Raw genomic sequence first — 21,165 nt, forward strand, 5'->3', positions numbered from 1 at the left:
AGGCAGGAAGATCACAAGTTGGATCTGCCTCAAACTAAAAGGACAAAAAAAAAAAAAAAAAAAAAGTTTGCTGGGTGTGGTGGCTCATGACTATAATCCTAGCACTCAGGAGGCATAGGCTGGAGGACTGCTGAGAGTTCAGGGCCAGCCTGAACTATAAAGTGAGACCCTGTCTTAAAAAAAAAACACCAAACCAAAACAAAAACAACAAAGAGGATGGGGATGTGGCTCATTGGGCACTTTCCTAGCATTTCAAGACCTGGTTTCAAACCCTGAGAGGGGTGTTGTCTTGGGGGAAGCAGGGGAATTTAAATGTGCACTAGGCATTAGATAGCATTGAGAAATCATTGTGAACTTTATTAGGCTTGCTAAAGGTATTGTGGCTTTTTAGAGATGCTGACATGTTAGAGATAAAATGTCATTATTTGTCTAATTTAAAATATTTCTGTTAACATAAGTGAGGTGGGGGGGCCCAGTAGTAAGAAGTGAGGCAAATCATGTCTGGACAGCTGCCAGTGCCTGCTACATTTAGAAAATTAGAAAAATGCAACTCTTCTCACCACTCAGATCTGCCCTGGATGACACTGCAGCCACACAGGACTGGTTGCTGTCATCCAGTTGCCCCGGGGCCTTTTGCACCGGCCCTTCCGTGTATCTTTCTACAGTCTGTGCATGCCTCTCTGCTGGCTCTGTTCTTGAGTTCCTGTGACTTGACCTAAATATCACCAAAGACAACTCCAGCAACAATCAGAGGGCTCCAGACTCCTGTTCGGGGTGCACTCCTAGCCTGGCAGGCAGCTTGGATGTTTTGTTTGTGTTATGTCTGTGCGGTGACATTGGGTCCCCAGTGGCCGCGCCTACATGCACCTGTGCTCCCACTTGTGCTGGGGACGTCGCAGCTGTTTCCTGTTGGCTTATCACCCCGCCTGGAACCTGCCGCGACTTCCCCACTGCAGCCCAGCTGTGACCCGCAGTCCTCTGAAAGGAACAGCTCAGAGGTCTTTCTGTGTGCCTTGCGAAACTGCACTCCTCTCCCGGCAGCCCTTGCGCTCGGGCCCTGCTCATGAGTCCGAGGGCGTGGCCTGACGGGGGCGTGGCTGCGGGTGGGTGGGGTCTGCCTGGGCTAGACGCCGCAGCGCCCTTGCAGCAAAAAAGCGACCTGGGACGCCTCGGAATCTGAGCGTTGCCCCTGACGGCCTGGGCTCGCTCGGGGCGGGTGAGTGGCTTGGTGGAAAGGGCAGGGCCATAGTCCTTCCCTCCTCTGGGAGCCCAAGGAGCACGGCTGGCCCGGTGCACAGGGATCACGCGGCCTGCGGAAGTGAGACTTGATCACGCAGCGAGGACAGCAGGCGATTGGCAGGACGGGCCATGGCCCCAGCGAAGCCCAGCTCCCCGGGTTGTCAAGCGCTCCGGGTGGGGACAGCGTCTCCAGCCATGTACAGCTCGCTCTAACTCTTGCGTCCTTCTCTGTCGAATACAAGTGACAACACCCACCTAACTAGCGCCGCCAATCCCGGCTTGTCGCCCCTTCTCAGGATGCCTGAGGGCCCGGAGCTGCACCTGGCCAGCCACTTCGTGAACCAGGCCTGCCACGGGCTGGTGTTTGGCGGGGCGGGGGGGGTCCCCGGGCTCGGAGCTGCACCTGGCCAGCCACTTCGTGAACCAGGCCTGCCACGGGCTGGTGTTTGGCGGGGCGGTGGAGAAGTCCCCGGTCAGCCGCAACCCCGAGGTGCCCTTTGAGAGCAGCGCCTACCGCATCTCGGCCACAGCTCGGGGCAAGGAGCTGCGCCTCACGCTCAGCCCCCTGCCCGGGGCCCAGCCCTCTCGGGAGCCGCTAGCCCTGGTTTTCCGCTTCGGCATGACCGGTTCATTCCAGCTGGCTCCCGCTGAGGCGCTGCCACCCCACGCCCACCTGCGCTTCTATACGGCCTCCCCCGCTCCCCGGCTGGCCCTGTGCTTCGTGGACATCCGCCGCTTTGGCCGCTGGGACCCAGGAGGCAAGTGGCAGCAGGACCGTGGGCCTTGTGTTCTCCTGGAGTATGAACAATTCAGGTAGGACTAGCTTACGGTTTGAGGACCTAAAACAGTTCCCACCCTGGGTCGGCTCCCAGAGCTCGGAGGTGAGGGGAGAGGGCGCTGCCTGGAAGACAGAATATGGGCAGCAACTTGTGCCCGGAACGCCATCATTTGTTGGTGCTCCCGGGAGGTTAGAAGAAGCAGAGGGTAAAAATCAAGGCTACAGCCAGGAGAGGCCCACACCTATAATCCCAGTACCTGAGAGGTACAGGCAGGAGGATCGTTGAGCTCCAGGCTAGCCTGGGCCACTTGAGACCGTCTCAACATAAAATTTAGGCTGTGAATGTAGCTCAGTGGTTATGTGTGTGGCCCTGAGTCAATCCACACATAAACAAACAAACACACACACACACACACACACAGAGTAAAGCAGCACAGGGATTTAGAGGGTTGGGGAGGGCACTGACAGCTCCTGAGTCAGGTTGGGTGGTCTCCCAGATGCTGCCTGCCCACGAGTCTGTGTCTTGGGGTCTCCTCTGTGAGTGTCCCGCTTTAGTAGTAGTGAATCACCTGGGATCTGACGTGGGTCATCTAAGATGACATGGCACCAGCAATTTCCTCCTCTCAGGCATGAGAGCTGCTGGTTTGTGCCAGCTTTGACCTGCAGCTTTGCACTGGGCTGGGTCTCTGCTCCTGAAGCACTACTGTCAGCTGGGGGTAGACAGACACAAGATGAACTCAGACACATGAGGTGGAGAAAATCTAACAGGTGAAGGTACAGAGGGTGACTTTGGTGGAGAGTGTGGAGGCAGTGGGTATGGCTGCTTAGGGAGAGACCAGCCTCAAAATCTGGGGAGGAGAGGATTCTAACTGGCAGGAGTCACGGAGGCTGGGGTGGCATTAGCAAGTTCTCCTTCGTGGGGGACAAGGTACCTGCGGCCAGCCCCCAAGAGGCTTGGTTGCCATCCTGGCACCACAGAAGTGACCCCAGGCCTGCCCAGGTGGGAACCTGGGTGCACACCCTGGAACATGTCTATCCCTGGTCCTGCCTTCTGCCTACCTTACCTTTTTTGGACAGCTAGGAAGGCCTCACCTACCTTCTACAGAGCTCCAAACTGGCCCTGTGCAGAGGACCAGGGTCATACTGTAGAACCAACCTGCTGGAAGCTTCTTAATGTGCAGCAAGACTGTTTTTGGGGTCCTTCTGCTGGGAAGCCCATGGGCCCTGAGCAGCACCCAGGGAACCTTCCATTCTCCAGACCCAGTCCTCTGGCTCCATCACTATCCTTATGCCTCTCGCCCAGCCTATCTGCCCTGAAGACTAATGCTTCTTCAGGGGTGAGGAGTCCGACTCTTGGAAGAGGTCAGCCAGATAACCCTCAGGGCAGGGTCCAACCCACATGGACAGCCTAAGCCACTGGGGTCCTTACAGGGAGTTCTGGATCACATGTCAGGCCCTGTGCTCACTCACCTTGTGCTCAGAAGCATCCTGAGCACACAGGCACATCAGTTTCTCCCAGCTCCTCACACCTCTACCCCAAGGGTAGGGTAAAGGCCTTACACACCCAGGCTATGTTCCCCAGGGAAAATGTACTCCAAAACCTGGCAGACAAGGCTTTCAATCGGCCCATCTGTGAGGCCCTCCTGGACCAGCGGTTCTTCAATGGCATTGGCAACTACCTACGAGCAGAGATCCTGTTCCGGTCAGCAGGCGGGCCATTGGCATGGGCTGAGGGGCAGGTGTGCCCACTGTTGAGGCTCAGCATGGTCCCCTTACATCCCCTGCCACTCCAGGCTGAGGATCCCTCCCTTTGAGAAGGCACGCACAGTCCTGGAGGCCCTGCAACGGCACCAGCCGGTAATGGCCCTAAAGGGACAAGGGGATGTGGTCTAAGTGTGGGTGTCCCAGGCCTAGCTCCTTGTGTGGGAAGCAGGGAGGATTGGGAAAGAGATGAGCTGCCTTAGGGCCCTGCCTGAGCTGACAGCCAGGCACTGCCTGCCCCTCTCCAGAGCCCAGAGCTCACTCTGAGCCAGAAGATCAGGGCTAAGCTGCAAAACCCAGACCTGCTGGAACTGTGCCACTCAGTGCCCAAGGAAGTGGTCCAGCTAGGTGAGGCCCAATGAGTCAATACAGCCTGTGACCTCTACTGTGCAACCTGGGCAGCTGTCCCCCTGGGCCTGGCTCCCCTGCTGGGGGTGGGAGTTCACAGACCTCTTGGCCAGTGCTTGTCTCCTCTAGGCTGCAACACAGCAGCCAGGGAGACTGCAGGCTGGGGAAACCATGTGTCAGAGCGGGGAAGGCACAGCCATGGTTGTACAGTGAGTGGCAAGAAGAGAGCTTGGCCCCCGACTCAGTCACGGCTGTGTAGCTGAAGTCTGGGCTGGGTTGGACCAAGTCCCACTCTTCCTGCCTGGAGTCTGCCCACTAACCTCTGCCAGGTCCCTTTGTCTCACAGGGGGCAAAGGCTATGGGTCAGAGCACGGAGAGGAAGACTTTGCTGCCTTCAGAGCCTGGCTGCAGTGCTACAGCATGCCAGGCATGAGCTCCCTGCGAGACCGGAACGGCCGCACCATCTGGTTCCAGGGTGATCCTGGTCCCCTAGCCCCCAAAGGGGCCAAGTCCCGAAAAAAGGAATCCCAGAAAACTCAGCCAGCACCTGTGGATGGAATGGAGAACCCTCCACCTCCAATCAAGGGCCCTTCTAAGACACCAGGGGCCCAGAGACACCTTCCTGAGATGACTGCAGCCCAGCAACCTGAGAGGCCAGGCCTTCAGCATGACCCAGGAGCTCCCACGGTCCTTGAGAAAGGGAGGAGACGCCAGGCTATCGCAGGTGGAGAAAGTGGCCCTTTGGGAGCAGATGGGATGCCCTGTAGGAATGTGTGCACAGAGGTGGGGAAGGCTGTGGGCAGATTCAGCATGGGATCTCAGTATACTATCTCTTCTTCAGGACAACAAAGACCCAGGAAGAGGAAGGTGGACACCCCATCTGAGGAGTCTGGGGGCATGGCAGCCTCTTAGCTGGTCTCCTTTCTTGCACTCACCCTTTTGGCTACCTTGCTGGGAATCTGAGCCTGTCTGAGCTCCTAGAAACAACATTGGAAGGGCTGCATGGCTGCGACCTGTGGCTGTTGCCTGCTCAACTGTCACATTAACTGAACCACATATTTCACATTTTTTAAGCCTGCATGAAAATGCAGTATTTTTAAAGGAATGAATAAATATGAACTTTTTGGTACTCTCTCTCTCTCTATCTAATCTAATCTAATCTAGAGGTCTATGTAGTTCAGGCTGGCCTCAAACCTGTCGCAGTCCTTATGCCTGAGCTACCCAAGTGCTGGGGTTACGGGTGTGTGCCACAATGCTGGGCTTGATGGCTAGGTTGGAATGAAGCCTGCTGCCCAGCCAGCCCCGGGCACAGGGGCACTTCCTTGGCAAGGCAGATGGAATCCCTGTCCTCAAGGCCCTGGCTATCAGAGGACAGCCTCCCCTGGGAGGCAGGCATGACAAACTAAATGTACAGCATTTAGCACAGGCTCCAAGCTCCTCCAGTCTAGGCTCTCAGGGCCAGTGGTTGCCCCACAACCTGGCCCTGACTGGTCACAGCTCCTCTCCCATGAGGGCAGGCAGAATGTACCTGTCTGGCCTCCTCCTCAGGGCCTCTGCCTCTTATCTCACAGTCCCCAGCTCTCAGATATTACCCACACTCTGCACACATAAGTAACCTTAGATCTTGCCATATCTCCAAATCCCTGGAAAGAGATCCTTCCTTAACTTTCACATAGGTGAAGATGGGCCCAAGAAAAGCCAGCAGGAGCTACCAGCAGGGCTGCTGCTGACCCAAGAATTTATTGTGCCCAAGATGACAGGTCCTTGTTTCAGGTTGGGGAGGTATAGCTGAGTCCCAAAGCCTTGCACAAACAAAACACCCCCAGGTATTCAGTTTGATGGAGGCTGGAGCACAAGCAATAGGGACCTCACTTGGAAGGGGGAAAAGGTGACCTTCAGGTGTGAGTCTCGAAAAGGCAAGTGGCCAGCAGGATCTCTACGTTCCAGGAGGTCACACCTGTGGAACAGGAGGGGTCATCAGGGCCTGGAGAAGGTGGGACTCCCACCTCCGACCCCACCCTGCACCTCTACTCACAGGACGGCCTCCTGAACTGGCAGCGATGTGTGCACCCAGCAGTCCACATGGCTGCCGTGGGCCTCGTACAGCCGTAGGACCAGCGTGGTGCAGTTCTGGGTTGCAGTCTCAGCCTGGGGAGAGGTAAGCAGGTGGTAGGCAGGTCAGAGCATGGCTAGCCCAAGACCCTGACTCCACAAAGTCCCCTGCTTGCCTGTTTGACAGTCTCCAATACAACAGCTGGTGAGGACAGTGAAAAGGCACTCCATGCAGTGGCTGGGGCTGGGCCTGGGGCTGGCAGTGCTAACAAAGGGAAGTTGAGGCTGTAGGCAGCGGGGATAACACCAGCATCCTGGAAGGAGCCTGGGCATGGCCAGAAAGGCATACATGGTAAAAATGGAGCCCTTGATGGGTGTCAGGCTGCTGAGGGGCATCTCAAGGTTAGCTTATCTGGAGGCTCAGAGAAGGGCAAGGGGGTATCTAGGACACAGGAAAGTCCTAGTGTACCCAGTACTCACCCTCGTGTGGCATCAGTGCATAGGTGAACTCGTGGTACCCCATGTCAGCGGTGGCATCAGGAGCCTTAGGTGCTCGCAGGCTGGGGTGTGAGGGAGGGCAGGGCTGGAATCTGGCCCGGAAAGACCAGCTCCCCACTCCAGCCCAGCTCAGGAGGCCCCACTCACAGTGACAGGCTGAGAACGTTGCCTCGTGCTGAGGCCCCATACTTGCAGTCGTTGAGCAGGGCCAGCCCAAAGCTGTGCTCTGACAGGTCCATCCAGCGGTGGGTCCACACCTGGGCAGGACCATGCCCACTTGGTGACCCCACTCATTTCCTTGGGCCCCCAGTGCCTGTCACTAGGGTGTCACTAAGACTGAACTCTAGCTCCCCCTTTAGCAAACCTTGGCCATACCACCCAACCTGTCTGCCTCAGTCTCCTCATGAACATCAAATGTACAGCATTTAGCCTAAGGCCTGACACAGGCAATGGTGACCCTCCTCCTCCTCCTCTACTACACCATACAGCCCATGTCTCAGCCAGGGAGGGTCTGAGCCCCTTTCTCCCCCATCCCCTTGGCAGACCTCAAATCGAGCCCAATCCCAGGAAGTGTTGTAGTGGGTGGGCCGCTGCAGGTGCCCAAACTGGATCTCGTAGGTGGCCTGGGGGCTCCTCACTCGGGCAGGGAACTCCACCTTCAGAAACTTGTGGGCCTCATGCCAGTGCACCTGGGAGCACAAGGGAAGGGAAGGGAGCACCACCCCCAGGTGGGGCCAGCCTCTCCTCACCAGCCACACCTGGCAAAGGTGGCCACCACCCTGCCCCAGCTACCTCAGTGTGGAAACGGACATAGGGGCAGCCAATGTCCAGCACAACTTCCTGGCTGAGCCGACTATTGGGGCTGATCTGCAGTAGGAACCAGGCGCTGCCCCGAAGGCCACCCTCGGTGCCCACAGCCAGGGTCCCTGCCTGGCCCAGCACAGGCTTCCTGTGAGACAGATGGGGCACTGAGCCAGGGTAGCTTATATCCCTACCTCCTGACACCCAAGTCCTGCTTAGCAAATACCGTGTCTCCAGGTGGTAGTCCATGATGTCCCAAGCATCCCAGTACAAGGGGATGTCATCAAACAGCACAAACTGGTTCCCCAGAGCACCCTCAGCAATGGCTTCCCTGGAGGGACATGGGAATTGGCACTTCATATCTGTATGACCTTGTATTCCAGCCATACTTGGTAGAGTGGGGCAGGGTAAGTGGGGACAAGGAACTCCTGGCTCAGCCTGCCCCACCCCATGGTGGGCCCCAGGTGAGGCCCTGTGGGCTGCTGTGGCAAAGGGACAGTGGGAACAGGTACAGAGAAAAGATAGCAAGGGGTTGGCACCTGCCAGAGGCCACAAGGACTAGAGACGTCAGGTGGCCAGTTGGATCCATCTTCACTCGGATGATGCCATTGTCCAGAGTCACAGAGCCATCAGTCTTGGGTGGGAGGAACTTAGAGGCTGAGCCTGCAGGGGCTTCCCACAACCAGAGAGGCATCCCGCCCCCAGCTCCAGCCTGTTGGCTCCAGGCTCAGGAGCACCCAGGACAGCCCTCCACTTTCCTGGGAGCTGCAGTACTCACCTCCTGCACCACGAATACTGGCTGCTGGGGCGGCGGGGGCTGCAGCAAGGTGGGACTGGCAGCAGGCGCATAGCCCATGCTGGGCACGGTCACCAGGGCTGGATGTGAGGCCTGGCCATTAGCATTACCCACTGACCATCCAGACACCTCCCTAAGGTTGGGTGGTGAAGGATGTGGCTCCTATCCTCTGGCACAAGGCACCCAGAGACCCCTAGAGTCCTCCAGGGGAGTTTTTCCTGATCTGATGCCCTGGGTTCCTCCCCTCCGCTCTTACCAAGGCTCTGGGAACCCCCAGGCTTGGGCAGTGCCAGTACTTCTGTGCGCTTCCAGGGTAGTGTGTTGACCACCAGGAGACCTTCAGGCCCGGGCTCCCCGGCACATAGGGCACGAGCTGCAGTGTTGAGCAGTGTGTTGCCATGGGAACGGATTTCTGTGGAGAGAAGGAATAGTCACAGGGCAATGGGTCTGGGGTGACTTGTGTTTCATGGGGTACATTCTGGGCCCAGCCCTGTGTTGCAGAGGGCAGTGGGACTCGTTGGTCTCACCTTCATAGTGTTTTATGGCATCCTCTGCCACCAGCTGGATGCAGCTTCCAGTCACCACATCATGGAACTGGTTCAGGAGCAGGAGCCTATGGCGAGGAGGCCAGAGTGGGGACAGGGTATTGGCAGTGGCAGTGGTGAAGGGGTCTGGGGTTAACAGGGGCAGATGCCAGGCTGACCTCCAGAGGTGCTGCAGCTGGGCTGCTGGGTATAGGAAGTGGGCACTTCGGGTCAGAGCCAGGCTGCTGAGCAGCTCAACGTCATGCAGGATCCGCTCACATTCTCGGTTTCCCTTCTTGATCTATGCCCCAGGGAGGGGTGGGTGATTCTGGGGTCAACATGAATATCCCAGGATATCCCAGAGCCGCCTGAGCTCAGAACCCCTCTGTCCACTCTACCCAGCACTCCTCTTCCAGCACCCTGGAGCCCTAGCCCTTGCACATCTCTCCTTGGGACAGAAGCAGATAAACTGCCCTTGCCCCACTCCTGGCCCACTACAGACCTGAGCATGGGTAGTGTAGGTGCCATTATGTAGCTCCAGGAAGAGCTCCCCGACCCATGTGCACAGCTGGCCTTGGTCACTCTCAAGTGCCTTGAAGAGCTGGCCCGGAGAAGACAGCTGCACCCTGAGGGAGACCACAGCCTGGGCCTTACCATTTTCCACTCCAACAGCAGAGGCAAGAGGTACAGCCCCAACAGGGAGCCCTCCAGAGAGCTCCATGCTCACACAGAAACTCAACGGCTCTGGAAACTCAGGAACTGTCCTCTGGTGGGCTCAGGTTCCTGCCCACCATAGGGGTCCCTCCCTCTCCCACAGGTGAGAGGCTGAGGAGCCAGTGGGCTGGGCTCAAAGGATGAGGTTGGGTGGAAGGAGCTGAGTCCAGGGCAGGAACAGGGGGAAGGCTTGAGGCCAGGGCTGAGGTGGCTACACGAGAGCCAGGGCTGACCTGGGTAGCCCGTCGGTGTTGCCCAGGCGCCTCAAGCGGTCCAGCATGGTTTGAGTGGGGCCACCGCCCCCGTCACCAAAGCCATAGAGGAAGGCACTATGGTTGGCCCGCCCCTTGTCCCGGTTGTTGGTCACAGTCTTCAGCATCTAGATGGAGGGCAGTGAGTGTGGGCCCAAGAAGCCCAGGACACCTGACCCTCTCCATCTGGCCCTTACCTGTGCTAGGTGCTCCTTACCTCCTCCACATTGCCCTGCATTCCATAGGAGTCACCAGGTGGGAAGTGGACCAGCACACGAGAGCCATCCAGCCCCTCCCAGAAAAAGGTGTGGTGCTAGAGCAGGGGACAGAGGCAGGGGAGAGACTAGGGTAAGGATGAAGCAGGGTGGCCTTCTTCACCAGGTCATTAAACTGCCCTGCCTGCTGCACGATGCTGATGGAGCCCTATCCTATCCCACTCTCCCTGGGGATCTGGTAGTCTGCCAGGGCCCCTCAATGAGCCTGGGCAGAGGTAAACAGGCCTGCTAAGACCATGATCCTGGGATGTGCTTACAGGGAAGGAGTTCACCAAATTCCAGCTCAACTTCTGGGTTAGGAAACGCGTGATGCCACAGCCGCGCATGATCTGGGGAAGTTGCGCTGAGTAGCCAAATGTGTCTGGCAGCCAGAACTGCAGAGAGGGCCACAAGGACACAGCCTCAGTCTCCAGCACCCTGGGAGAGCCCAGCCACACCATGCCCAGTAGGGGGCAGCCATGCCTACCTCAGAGCACAGCTTCCCAAACTCCTGCAGGAAGAAGCTCTGGCCCTGCAGGAACTGCCTCACCATGGCCTCTCCACTGGGCAGGTTCCCATCCTGTTGAGGGGACAGGGAGGCAGTAAGTCAGCCTGAGAGGGCAGAAGGCAGATGGGAGCAGGGGCCAGCCTCACACCCTTGATGCAGGAGAGGCAGGGCCCCAGGAAGTGGCCACCTCACTTCCTGCCAAGTGTTGTATATTTGTCCGTGGTGGTGCTGGGAACAGGCCAGGCAGATGGCCTGTCATCTGGGAGATTCACTTCCCTGGGAACCCCAGGGGATCAATAAACCCTGCCACAGGGACTGGGACTGAGGGGAGGCCAGTGCACTCACCATCTCCACCCAGGTGCCTCCTACAGGCACAAACTGCCCTCGGCAGGCAAACTCTTGCAGCTGGGCATACAGGCTGGGGTAGCAGCTCTTTACCCATTCGAGCTGCTGTGCCTGTGGAGTGGAGGTGGAGAAATCTGAGCCAGAGATAAAACGGACCTCACACAGGGCTGAGTATCTGTGGGGAGAACTGTGGGGCTCAAAGACCCTCAGGACCCACTATACCCCATGGAGCCACCCCCTGACCTGGGAGCAGACAAAGATGAAATCAGCATTCTGCTCCATGAGTTTCAGGGCTGTTACCCAGCTTCGGGCACATTTCCGCACGGTCTCCTTGAAGGGCCACAGCCAGGCTGCAGAGAGGGAGGGTCAGGGTGCACAGTGGCAAGGTCCCCAAAGGTCTTCTTCCCCTTCCCTGTCCCAGCACCCTGCCATCCTATCTCTCCTCCCAGCCAGGAGCCAGGTCATTCACCCGGCTAAGCCTGTGATCTGAGCTGTCATTTCAAATCCCCTGTATTGTGGGAGAGGGTGGGAAAGGAGGCCTCAATTTCTTTACCTGCAATTCTGGGTCAGGGTGCACAGTGGCAAGGTCCCCAAAGGTCTTCTTCCCCTTCCCTGTCCCAGCACCCTGCCATCCTATCTCCCCTCCCAGCCAGGAGCCAGGTCATTCACCCGGCTAAGCCTGTGATCTGAGCTGTCATTTCAAATCCCCTGTATTGTGGGAGAGGGTGGGAAAGGAGGCCTCAATTTCTTTACCTGGAATTCTGCACACACACACACACACACACACACACACACACACACACACCCCACTGTGGCACAGCAGAGAACCTTGTTCAATTCAGAAACCTTTGCTGCTATCAGAATGAACACAGCAGGAAGCTTGTTGAAAATGTGGATTTCTCACAGCCTTGACACTGGAGGGCCAGGGATTTAGCTCAGTGGTGTCACTGTGCTGCCAAGTTCGATCACCAGTACAAAAAAAAAAAAAAAAAAAAAAAAAAAAAAGACACTGGAACTTGTGCAGGACCAGAGCTGACCTATGATACTGGCATTTGGGCCATCTCAGTTAACTCAACACCCGCTCTGAGGAAGGGCACTCTTGTCGATTGCTTCCCTTCTCTGCGTTAAATGCCTCTTCTGGGTTCCCCACAGGTTCTCCTCATGCATCATCATAGCTGTGGTAACTGTAATCATCACCTATGTGATGCTACCCCATCCTCTGGCACAGGGCCTGTGAGGCAGCAGCTTTTGTTGACAGAATAAACATGCCACAATGGTAAGAGTCCATAGTCGAGTACCCCTGCCCCTTTCTACAGGTGGAGAAACTGAGGCTCAAGAGAGGCATGAGACTGCTGAGAGCCACAGTGCTTCTTGGGCACAGCCAGGCTTTCAAGGGCACTGGCTCCTGCCTCCCCAGCCAATCCAACTAGTGGCACCTACCTGTATCAATGTGGCAGTGCCCCATGGCATGGAGAGTGTGCTGGCTGTCACCTCCACACTGGCTGAAGAACTGTGAGGCCAGGGCCTGGGCCACTGGAAAGGTCTCAGGCCGGGTAGGGTCACAGACATTCACCATCTGGTTGGCCGTGTACAGGGCTTGAAAGCTGCGCTGGTTGTCCTTCCCAAGGCCCTGTGTGAGGTTCTGCCCCTGAGTTCCCTCTCAAGCACAGCTCCAGTGCTGCTGACTTTCCAGGGTTCCCAGCAGGAGCTCCAGCCCTTTGTTCCCATTGGTATCTCCTCAGCACCATTTCCCTTTACTTAAGGAAATTCTCTTTCTGCCCTAGATCACAGTGTCCCAGTGACCTAGCTCAGGAAACAACGCGTCCAGATCCAGGGCATGCAGTGTCAGTACCTTGGCCACATCCAGCAGCAGCTCCAGGTCCACCAGAAGCTGGTGGACATCCCGGTGGAACACGGCCAGCTCAGCCCGGCTCAGCTGGAACATCTTCTCAGGGTCAGGGGGAGCGATCATGGTTCCCTTCCCGGCTCCCAGGAGCCCATTACAGGCCACTTCCACATAGAGGGTCAGGCTACAAACAGGGGGAGGCAGCCTCAGGCCAAGTGATGAGCAGGGACCTCCAAGAGCTTGGGGAGGGGCACAGAGAAGGCATTCAGTTGCCCCTCCCAACCCCTCTACGACCCACCACCTGCAGGATCCACAGTGGCCAGGTATGTGGCAGAGTCCCCAGACCCAAGCCCTGTCCTGCTGAGTATTCTGCCTTGGTCAGGGACAGTAAGTGGTCTGGTTTGGGAGCCTGTGAATCATACCACTGCTTAGCCTTTGATTTCCAAAGCTGTCTAAACAAAGTACTGCCTTGGCCTCAGAACCTACTCTGAATATTAAAAGCATGCATTTTCAGCCAAAACTCCAGCAGCTAATAAGCGTGGCCATTTCCAGGAGCTGTTTAACCCAAGCCTTGCAGGGTAACCTTGGTGGAGGAAAGCCTTCAACTTTCCTCCCACCACGGGCACATTCCATACTCAACTCTCAGCATTTTCTTTCAGAGCCCTCATTTATTTTGCAATTAGAGGAGTTCTCCTTCTTCAGGAGTACTGGGGATTGAACGTCAGATCTTCACATTGAGCTACATAGCCTTTTTAATACACATGTGTGAATGTGTGCGTGATGGAGTCTTTCTGAATTTCCCAGGCTGGGCTCAAATTTGCCACAGCCTCCCAGAGTGCTAGGTTTAGATGCGTGTGCCACCACCCTTGGCTTCCATGAGTATTTCGGTGTCTCTCTGCTATCAAGGACTATATTATTCCCTACCATATTCCCAGTTTCTATAAGTGTCTGAAAGTGTTCAATAAGTAGAAAGCACAATAATAATGTTTATGAAGTTCTCCAGGTGGTATCATAAGATGCCCATGTTATCTTATGGGGTGTAAAAAGTCAGGGTGAAAATATTAAAGCAAAGCTTGAGGTGGAGCTCAATTACAGGGAGCTCAATCAGCATGAGCAAGCCTCTAGGTTCAATCCCCAGCACCATGCGGGGTGAGTGTGTGTGTGTGTGTGTGTGTGTGTGTGTGTGTGTGTGAAAAGAGTATAACTCAGCTAATAAAATGTTTTTACTGGAACACTGAGAATATGAATACTGAGGTGATAACTGTCATCTCTAGATTGTGGATAATGGGAGATATTTACTTCTTTGGCCCTTCTGTACTTATCACAGGAAGGTAAACACTATTTTTAGTTAGAAAAAGTCCTACTTTCTCAACCAGACAATGGCTGTCCTGGAGGTGGCAGTGCTTCTGAGGTCCCTCAGGTCTCCTCTCCATCCACCCAAGCACCCACCAGGGCACAGGCACCCACTCACTTCCGGGGGTCTTCTCCTCCCAGCCTGTTGGTCAGGACATAACTGGTCTTCTCACCCTCTGTGGTTAGACCCTGATAGGGAGAGGAGAAAGAGACAGGGCCCAAGTCTATGGACAGTTCAAAAGATGTGTAAGCAGAAGGGGACCAGGTGGAGGGGCCTGGTCCCCAGCGTCGGGCCCTCTCCCAGGAAGTAACCTGCATCCCACGGCAGTGAGCACCCAATGGCACCTGTTTGCTAGTGGAAAAGCTCATGGTCTTATGGAGAACTGGGTGTGATTTATGGTGGCCACTGCACACTGAAGAGATAGATACTTAAAGAGAAACCCCATGAAGCCAGGGACAGATGTGCCATATCCACTATAACCCCAGGGCTTCTTGGAGTGGGTACCGGGTGGCTCAGCCATCAGCTGAGCCAGTGAAGAGACAAAAGAGAGGAAGGAAGAGAAAAAGAGAAAGAGGGAAAAAGGAAGGAGGGAGGGAAAGAAGGAAGGGTGTGCCTTCCTCTAGGACAGGAAACTACAGTCCTAACCACAGATTGAGAATTCAGTTTAGAATGGAAGCTGTGTAAATCAGTAAACAAACCTCTGTTTCTTAATATGCAAATAAACATAAAAACCAGCCACATAGGATTATAAAGCTTAAGCCTGTTAAGATGACCTAAATATTTTACTTCATAGCATCTAGAACTCTGAAAATTTCCCCTATAAACAGGTATTATATAGAATTTAAAAAGTTTACGAACTGGGAATTTAGCTCAGTGGTTCTGGAGCCTGACTTGCAAGTGCAAGGACCTGAGTGTGTTTGATCCCCAGTATCAAAATAAATAAATAAATAAAGTATAAGAATAAAAAAAGTTTATCAAGAACAGAGACTCACTACATAGGCACCCAAGGGCAACTTCCACAGTTCATAAGTCCTGAGGACCACCCAGCAGGCAGACACTAGGTTGGGGCTCACATGTGGTCTACCAGGCCCTGGGGCAGGACCACTCACTCACCTGGACAGGCTGCCCATCGCGCCAGACTAGGCCTTCTCCATCACTTTCCCAGCAGAGGTGAACTTCTTGGCCTACCCATGCCTCCGGGATGATCAGCTCCACCCGGAACCAGCAGGTCCACCACCTAAAGAGCCAGGGTGATGGGCCCAGAGGTGGAAGCCCCTCCTGGCTGACTTTCTTGGATGAAATATCAACCGGGGTTGGAGACCTGCCCCAAGCCTCTGCAGCAAAGTACTCAGTCACAAGAAAAGAGCAAAATGTGGGTGCAAGGCGAGAGGAGAAAGGCAATTAGGGGGACGCCTAGGGTGTTTCATGCAGGGACCAGGCGGAAACTCCCAGGAAACGGAGCCGTCCGGCAGGGGACGCTGTGCCATCACAGCGGCAGAGAGGGACGACAGGGGGGTGGCCTCGAAGGGCGTTACCCACGTGGGTCCGAAGCGGTCGCCGACCTGCGCAGGGCGAAAGTCCTGGTGCACTGCATCCTGGTAGCGGAGCCGCTCGGGCGTCAGAAAGCTGGCGAGCCCGGCCACCGGACGCCGATCTCCAAACAGCCTGACGGGAGGGCGGGCGCATTTCCCCGAGCCCTGCCACCCCGCTACCTGCGTCTCCTAGCCTGGCCCCGTCCCCGACCGCACCTGCCCCGGAGGTTGCAGTCGGTGAAGTAAAGTGGCGACACGAACTTTTCCACTCGCTCCAGCGCCGTGCGCCAGTGCTTCAGGGCCGGTGCCACCACCGCCATCGCTGCGCGTTCGCTGCTCTGCCGGAAGGCTACGTGCTGCGGAGGCTGGGAACCAAAGGTTCCGGCGTCCGGCGGTGGGGCGGGGCAGCCCGGACTTCTTTCGTTGCAACACCAGCGGCTCTTGAAAGCCCGCGGGCGGGCTAGTTTGAGCCAATAGTTGGAAACTACTGTTGCGCTCTCGAGGCTCTCCTGCTTCACCGGAGCAAGCAGGCAGCAGGTAAATCCATCACTGAGACGGTAAGTGTGACGAGGGCCTCGGGATGGACTCGGATCCTGAAGCAGGCTTAAGAGCGGACCCGTCCCCAGACCTGACCGGAGCCCTCATTTAGCTCCCTCACGAAGAGACGCGAGTGCAGAGCTAGGCGGCCCGGTTGGGTATTTCTATGCTAATGGGCAGGAAGAGTAAAAGGAGAGGCTTTGCATCCCATGGCTCTCTCTTCCTGTCACACGCTCTAATTCAGGGGCACTAGCTGCTAACGCTCTGCACACCATAAACCCAGTAGAGCCGGGAGTGGTGGTGCATGTCTGTAATCCCAGTACTCCAGTTGAGGCAGGAGGACCTCTGTGAGTTCGAGACCAGCCTGGGCTACATAGTGAGTTCCAGGTCAGTCTCTACATAGACTGTCTCAAAAAACAAACAAACAAAAAAAACCAAACATAAACCCAGTGGACTAAAGCTGGTCACCACGCAGGCCAAGAACAGGCCTGCAATTCCATTTGCATCCCTACCGCCTCATTGGTTTTTTTGAGACAGGGTCTCACTATGTAGTTAAGACTGACCTGGAACTATGTAGCCCAGGCTGGTCTCCAAACTCATAGCGATCCTCCTGCCTCAGCCTCCCAAGTGCTGGGATTACAGGCGTGCGCTACCACGCCCGGCTTGGGTTTTTTTTTTTTTTTTTAAATCTTACTAGGGTAACCAGTTTTGTTTATAAAACCACCAGGAAAAAAGGTGACTAGGGTCAGAATATCGACTGTGTCTTAAAAAGAGCTTTCTGCCCTAAATAGAAACAGTGCAAGCTGGACTTAAAAGCACGGAGTTCTGAGGCCAGACAGTAGAAAGGTAAAGTTTCAAAAACCCTGGCTGAGGTCCCCACTGTTGACTGTATTTGGTGGTTTGGGGTTTCCTCCTAAGCTGGTCTTGAAATCCTATCCAGGCACTCTAGACAACACTGCTCCAATCCAATCCACACCCTCTCCCCAGTTCCAAGTCAGCCGATTCTCCTGCAGGGAGGACAGAGGGATGGGCTATTACATAGACAGCCTCAAGGTCTTTCTCCATGAAGTATGTATCATGACTCTCCACCTGGAATCCCCTCTGCCAGCAAGGCTTTGTGCTACTCTGCACTTTAGGTTCAGTCTTGTCTCTCTGCAACTAAAAGCCTAAAAACAATTTAAAAATTAGTTTTTTAAAAATATAGTTTTGGTAACTTTAAATTAAAAAGCAATGAAAAACATCATTCACTACAACTGTAGAGTGACAGCTAGAGAAAAATCCACAGCCTCACTTAAGGGCCAGGCCAACCATATGAAATGCTAGCTAGTTTAGAGCCAGGTGATACTGTGGGCCTGCAGTCAGGAAGTGAGAGCAGGAAGATCACCTGAATTCCAGGCCAACCTAGGCTACAGTGAGACCCTGGCTCAAAAAAAGAAAACAAAAAACCCACCTAGCTTAAATTTGTATCATTAAAAATGTGAGAATATGTCACATCTGTGGTTGCTTAAGGAAATGTATCAAATCCTCTCCCTCTCAACCACATTTTCACCTTACAATTTACACACAACTTTCAAATATTGGTTTGGTATTTTCAGTTCATCTCCATTCCTAATAAAGAAAAACAGATAGAAATAACTACCTCACTCAACAACTTACTCAAATATAAAGTATTTCCACATAACTGAAGTGGGAAATTGCAATAAAAGGATAATTTAAAAAAAACCAAGTAGTCTGTTTTAAAATTAGGGGATATTTTCATTTGGGTAAAGTACAAGTAACTATTTACACCTTTTTTTTTTGGTATGGGGAATCGAACTCGGGTCCTTGCACTTGCAAGGCAGGCAGCCGAACCACTGAGCTAAATCCCCGGCCCATATACAAGTAACTATTAATGCTTAAAGCAAAATCCTGTTTGTACCTTGCAGAAGGAACTGAAGCCAGAACTCCTGCCTTACAACAGCTCTCTGAGAACACTTGGGTTGACAGTTTATTCCTTAGATAAGAACCAAGCTTTATTTATTTACAAGAAAAAAAGAAAAAGAAGGAAAAAAAAAAGTTGGGGTTAAAGGGGAAGACAAGTTTTACACAAAAGTACTACAACGGTAACTCCCTTTGGTAAAAAGTGTAATAAATGTCTTGTACATCTCTTCATAGGTACTAAATCTGAAGCCACATAGTACTATGATACACAAGAAGCTAGAGCAGTTACGCTAGCACATCAAAGCATATTTCTTTTAATAAAAAATTGACAGTATGTACATTATTTACAAAAAAAAAAGAGCTAAAATTGTGTGTGTGTGCACGTGTGTCAGAGTAAAGCTGGTGGATAGCATTAGGGAGACTAGTAGCAGGTACAAAACAGTTCCACGGGAGCTAAAAAGGATGACTGATTTGAACTTCTTGAGGTTGAGAACCAGAGGAGAGAAGGGGTGGGCAGCAAGGGATTCATCAGGAATCAGATCCACAAAATGATCAATCCCAAAGCCAACTGCAGGTCCCACATAAAACTAATTGGTGATCTTAGATGTGCTCAAGTGACCAGGGGGAAAAATAAAAGTAATCCAGTCTCTTTTCCCTTGGTGGGAGGAAGGAGGAGCTGTGACTATCCCAGTTAATGCATCTAGATCAAGTCCTTCCTCAGTCTGTTTTGTAACTGAACCTCCATCCAGTCGAAGCATAAGTAGCACTGTTCCTCCATCGCAGGTCAGGCCACCGGAGACATGAGTCTTAGCTCTGCTGGTGTAGCAAGCAACTGCATGTCTCTGTGCTTGCACAGGCTTTCTCCCCCTGTAGGGTGGGCCAATAGCCGACATCCCTGGGGAAGGGCCAGCTCCATCTCTGCAAGGTGTTCACCTTCCTTAGATGTATCCTGCCTGGTGACAGGCTGCACCAGTGGCCATGTCCCAGGGAGGCCAAAAAGGCATCTTCCTTGCTTCTTCAGGGTGTGTGAGTGCACAGGCCTGCCCCCCCGCCACACGCACACACACACACCACCTCAAGTTACTGCTCTGGCTTTGCAGTTAAGGAGCCTTGAATACTGTGCCATATTTGACACGATACTTGTTAATGCTTACAAAGTGCAGGGTCTCTGTGTCACAGGTGGTGGTACAGGGCACCAGGCCCTCCAGCCCCTCACCCATGAGCCACTTGCTGGTCTCCGCTGCCATTTCACGGGGCACATGCTCCTTGGTCCATTTATCTACCCAGGCCTGGAATCTCTGATGTAAACGCTTGCTAACACGTTCATGGGACTACAAAACAAAAGGGGTAAAATTAAATACAATTTAAAAATCTCTTCAAATACAAATCCCAATTTTAGCCTAAAGTAGCAAAGGAAAGATGCAGGCTCAACTCGAAGATATTACTGGTTAAAAAACAAAACAGGGCTGGGATTTAGCTCAGTGGTTCCACTGCCTGCCTTGCAAGCACAAGGTCCCTGGTTCAATCCCCGGTATCAAACCAAACCAAACCAAACCAAAAAAGTTTAAAGAGAATTAGAAAAGGTTGAATACATAGAGTGCTGGAAGGAGATGGAAACCCGTAAAACCCCTGAGAAATGTCAACACAGGTTCAGGGCAGAAATGTACTTCCGCAGGTTTAGTATGCACTAGTATCACAGTGAATTTGTTAAAAATACAGATGTACTTGCTTTAATAAATCTGCCCTTTTAAAATTTTTTTTGCAGTGCCAGGGACTGAACCACCAGGGGCTTGCTCATGCTAGCTCAGCTCTATCACTGAGCTCCACTCCACAACACAAAGTTGTATTTTAAACAGCAACTGAGCTGATCTGAACATACCTGAGATAAAACTTAAACTACTGCTGCTCATCTTTCTCAGCACAGCAAGTAGTATAGCCCACTTCCAAATCAGCACAGAGCAAGGGGCTTACACTTCATTCTTCCTGCCCCATGATGATTCTACCCAGAAGGCAGAGCCCAGCCTTGGCAGTGAAGGGCAATTACCAGTTATGGGCCTGGTAAATATTAACTGCTGCCCACATGCAAGGCACAGCAGGAGACATATAAACAGTTGCCAAGCTCCCACAGGACCATAACAGTAGCCACTCCCAGCTGTGAGAATCACACTAAAACCACACACCTCTATCTTGAACATTTAACCTTAACCAGTTCAAGACAGAGCGCTTGATCTACCTCCCAACTTCCTATTAACAGATGTACTCCAAACATCCCAATGATTTAAAAACAACAAATAAAACAGCAGCACATCCTGATGTTCTCCTTTTGTGTAAGCCGTGTCTGACCCATCACCACACCCTGACCATTCTGCCTCCACGTTTGACCTGCAATCTAATTCTCTGGATTCTATGCCAACCTTATATTTTGGGTGCCACCACATTCCACTTGGACCAAGTCTTTGGAGTGATCTTTGCCCTTACAACTTTGTAGCTCTCCATTCTTTTTGTGACAGCTGAGCCATCTTCATAAAAAATGTTCCAATGCACCTCAAACAAAATCCTCACTGTGGCTTATGAGGGAAAAGTGGCCCGTGTCTACCCTCCCAACTACACATATCCTACTTTCTCTGGTTTTACAGTAAGGCCACATGCTCATCATTACTCAGGCTTCAAGCATCACTACTCTGGAGAAGCTGACACTTAAAAAAGCAAGCCCTGCATGCCAGTTATCTCTGTCCCTTGTCCTGGCTGGTTTCCCCAGTAAAGCAAATCATATACCTGTCTTACTCTACTTCACAGTTGTCTCCCAGGGCCTGGCAAAATACCCAGTATATAAACTCATCAGGAAGGTGTCACCATTGAGATAAGAGGAGAAAACAGGAAGAATTCATACAAGCAAAATATCAGGTACCACTTGAAACAAACACAGGGAGCAACCTTACCAGAAGGTCCCATCAGGTATTTCTTCTCTAAAAGTGTTACAGTATGCATTCTCACACTCCCACACTTAAGTCCTAACTTCAGTACTGCAGAGCCTGACTTTTCTGGACAAAGACATGCAGAGGTTCTACAATGCATGAAGATCCAGAACACTGAAGCCTGCCACCCAA

At 53.4% G+C, this 21,165-nt stretch overlaps 3 protein-coding genes across 8 annotated transcripts in view; 1 reads left to right on the forward strand and 2 right to left on the reverse strand.

Moving 5' to 3' along the window:
• Positions 1–1,621: 1,621 nt before the first annotated feature.
• Neil1 (nei like DNA glycosylase 1) lies at positions 1,622–5,223 on the forward strand (the record flags this gene model as incomplete). Its single annotated transcript, XM_010627856.3, has 6 exons — positions 1,622–2,052; positions 3,600–3,719; positions 3,811–3,874; positions 4,027–4,126; positions 4,473–4,850; positions 4,968–5,223. Coding segments are annotated over 6 exons (1,164 nt in total), but the record flags the coding sequence as incomplete, so codon positions are not given.
• A 633-nt stretch (positions 5,224–5,856) lies between these two features.
• Man2c1 (mannosidase alpha class 2C member 1) lies at positions 5,857–15,963 on the reverse strand. Of its 5 annotated transcripts, none has more exons than XM_010626355.3 (26): positions 15,818–15,963; positions 15,609–15,734; positions 15,183–15,306; positions 14,187–14,257; positions 12,722–12,899; positions 12,310–12,499; positions 11,113–11,219; positions 10,870–10,980; positions 10,504–10,596; positions 10,295–10,411; positions 9,980–10,075; positions 9,745–9,890; positions 9,300–9,423; positions 8,977–9,098; positions 8,801–8,886; positions 8,530–8,685; positions 8,256–8,353; positions 8,017–8,111; positions 7,704–7,808; positions 7,469–7,625; positions 7,222–7,365; positions 6,824–6,933; positions 6,659–6,738; positions 6,355–6,503; positions 6,162–6,274; positions 5,857–6,083 (listed from the first exon to the last, which is right to left on the reverse strand). In XM_010626355.3, exons 1-26 carry the CDS (start codon positions 15,919–15,921, stop codon positions 5,957–5,959), a joined length of 3,129 nt encoding a protein of 1,042 aa, XP_010624657.1. In that variant the 5' UTR covers positions 15,922–15,963; the 3' UTR covers positions 5,857–5,956. The 5 variants fall into 5 exon arrangements, with proteins under 5 accessions (XP_010624657.1, XP_010624663.1, XP_010624649.1 ...); XM_010626361.3 differs by having other exon boundaries at positions 8,017–8,149; positions 8,256–8,366; XM_010626347.3 differs by having other exon boundaries at positions 8,801–9,098.
• A 1,918-nt stretch (positions 15,964–17,881) lies between these two features.
• The window catches only part of Sin3a (SIN3 transcription regulator family member A), a 65,956-nt gene continuing 62,672 nt past the window's right edge, over positions 17,882–21,165 (reverse strand). For both annotated transcript variants that reach the window (XM_010626377.3, XM_010626370.3), the window contains exon 21: positions 17,882–19,389. In XM_010626377.3, the coding sequence (XP_010624679.1) occupies positions 19,159–19,389 (231 nt within the window). In that variant the 3' untranslated portion in view covers positions 17,882–19,158. The remainder of the gene's footprint in view (positions 19,390–21,165) is intronic.

Source organism: Fukomys damarensis, unplaced genomic scaffold (assembly GCF_012274545.1).
Source record: "Fukomys damarensis isolate Sample0158 unplaced genomic scaffold, DMR_v1.0_HiC HiC_scaffold_25, whole genome shotgun sequence".
NCBI lineage: Eukaryota > Metazoa > Chordata > Mammalia > Rodentia > Bathyergidae > Fukomys > Fukomys damarensis.